The sequence below is a fragment of the Ochlerotatus camptorhynchus genome, unplaced genomic scaffold, assembly GCF_037179485.1.
Source record: "Ochlerotatus camptorhynchus isolate MF236.1 unplaced genomic scaffold, CSIRO-AGI_Acam_v1.1 ptg000265l, whole genome shotgun sequence".
NCBI lineage: Eukaryota > Metazoa > Arthropoda > Insecta > Diptera > Culicidae > Ochlerotatus > Ochlerotatus camptorhynchus.
The window spans coordinates 914630-917241 of NW_027040755.1; the positions used below are offsets into that span (position 1 = coordinate 914630).

Sequence of the window (2612 nt, forward strand, 5' to 3'; positions counted from 1 at the left end):
CATGAACACGGTTCTCGGCACCGCTGAGCATCGTTTCCATATTTCCTATGGTACCAGCACAGTCCGGATCGTGATGACGAACGAGAATCACTTCGGTTTCGCGAAAACGAACGGCCTCGCTCAGGGTTGGGAGCCTTCAGGCGTCGGATTTCCGCTGTGAGAAGTTCGATCTGCTCTGCTAGCTTCCTTTCACCACTGTTGCTGTACGTTGGTTCGTTGTGCACCATGGCAACTGCGGAGGACTGACCGTTGGAGGCGTCGGTGATCTTGTCTGCCATTTCAGCCAACTTCTCGATGGTACCATCGTGGCATGTGAGAATTGGTCGAATGTTTGCCGGGAGGCGTTGAATGAAAATCATTTTGAGCAGATTGTTATCCACGCCCAACCCGTCGACAACTCTCTCATCTTTGCTAACAGATGCGTTGGGCGCATATCGCCAAGATCGTGGGCCCCCAGCAGCTGTTCGAAGCGGCTTTCAGCAGACAGGGCGAAGCGAGCAATTAGGCGATCTTTCACTGTTTTGTATTTATTTTCTGCTGGAGGAACAGCTACCAAATCGGCTATGTGACATATAACCGATTGATCCACTTTGGCCATGTGGTAAAACTTGGTTTCATCATTGACGATTTTCGCAAGGTGGAATTGCGCTTCCGATTGCGCAAACCACATAGCCGGATCAGTTTTCCAAAAATCCGGTAGTTTTACCGCGACAGATGCTGCTGCGTTGCTCCCGTAATCGTCCGGCATTTTGAGGTTAGTTTCGGCTTTGAGATCGAATATCGGCGAATAACCGTGAAATCGGACCGAAACTTTTAGATTCGCGACGTCGCGGGTCACCAATGTAACGATAGGACACGGAATAAAGAACGATTAGTTACGAAATACTTAAAATCTTTATTTTTACTTTCAATAGAAAAACAACCACGTTCGCGCGTTGATAGCTGCGTAGCAAAGATTGACAGCTTGAGTTCTTTTGACGTAGGACTACGTCTTTGATTTCTATATGGGGGTACACTTTGTGAAAACCGAAAATAGAACATGTAACAAATTAAGAAAGATTTTGAACGTTAATAACTTAGCTGCCCCTGGTCCAATTTCAATAATTTTATCACTAATCGATCAGAAATATGGCTACGCATCGATAACAATGCTTTCGAATGTTGATTTTCAGCAAGAAACTATTGAAAAACTGGTAAATGTCCAGCATTGTCCAAAAGCATCGAATCAACTAAAAAATCCACCAATTACCTACATGCATATGCTGCTTCCCCAGCACAGTCGTCAGAGATTAGTAAGTAGACGAAACAAGTCGAAGTGGCATTCGCCTCCGATCCTCGGGCGCGTGCAAATAGGGAGGATGGAATTGCGTAATATTTTGCACACTCATCGCCATATTCAGAACCAAACGCAAATTCTTCAAGATAATAACCACCATATGTCGTCTAGCTCGCCGTGGCGGTGTCTGACGTATCTCCGGTCTTATTTACGAGGTGTGCTGAAGGTGTTCATGAAAAATGAGATCCGTTATGCTGTCACCTAAACTAAACACGCCAAGCGTAAGCGGCCATGGATGCCATCTACGTTTTGAATTGACAGAGACGCACTCTGTTTGGTTTCGGAGGTTAAATCATCACCAACTTTGGCAACAAAACGGCTCTTTTCAGAGCCACCAAGCTTATTATTTACAGTAAAGAGTAGGAATAGAATTCATCTGCCTGTTTGTCCATATTCAGAACCAACGATCACACTTTTTTTGAGCATTTTTGCTCATGTAATCAAACTGGAAGCAGGGGTACAAATTATTTGGATCAATTTTTAATCGCCACGGCCGGATATTTTCGATGGAAGAAGCAACAATCTATCATCTAATTCGACGAAGACGGTAGGAAACATTTGTGAAGCCGAATTATTTACGAAAGAGAGTGTCGATGAAGAGAATCGATCTATGAAGATAGGACCTATTGAAAAGTGATGCGAGATTTGTTTTCCGTACTGAGCTCCAATTAATGCTACCGACGCCAGGTAGGCAGCTTCCACACCTGGACCCTACCAATCGACCCATCAACTCAACCGGGGACCAACGGCTTTACTTCCCGGAGGAAGGCGTGATCAGAGATGTTATACCTTAGAACATGCTGGTGGCACCGACTGAGATTGGACCCAGGCCTGCTGGGGTGAGAGGAAATCACGCTAACCACCGGCGCCGATATCTTTCAAGGTGATATCACGGCGAATGAGAACGACCCAAATTTGAGTTTAGTTATCTCAGAAATAAGAAATAAAGTGCAGGAACTCAGCGATGAGTAAATTTGCCTCATGTTTTACAGGTTTTTCCAGGATTTCCCAGGGAAAAATTCCCGAATTTGAGAAAAGTAAAGATTGGATTCACTCAGTCTATTGGTACTACTCCGGGATTGAATAAAATTTTCGTCAATTTCCTCATTTCTGGCAGATTTTTTAAGTTTTCCACAGGAAACCATGAGACAAATTTACTCATCGCTGAGTTCCTGTACTTTTGGCGAGTGAACTAAACTCAAATTTGGGTCGTTCTCATTCGCCGTGTACACAAAAGGAAAAGAGCCAGTGTCGCTACTTGATAGCAAACTACTCA

General features: G+C 44.4%; 1 protein-coding gene across 1 annotated transcript; it reads right to left on the reverse strand.

Annotated features, from left to right (window-relative positions):
• Positions 1-355: 355 nt before the first annotated feature.
• Positions 356-748, reverse strand: LOC135705273 (uncharacterized). Its single transcript, XM_065226896.1, has one exon. The coding sequence runs from the start codon at positions 746-748 to the stop codon at positions 356-358; it is 393 nt and encodes a 130-aa protein (XP_065082968.1).
• Between the last annotated feature and the right edge of the window lie 1864 nt (positions 749-2612).

Excerpts from the sequence above, each read along its gene's own strand:
- LOC135705273 (XM_065226896.1), bottom strand. The coding sequence starts at position 748 with ATGCCGGACGATTACGGGAGCAACGCAGCAGCATCTGTCGCGGTAAAA.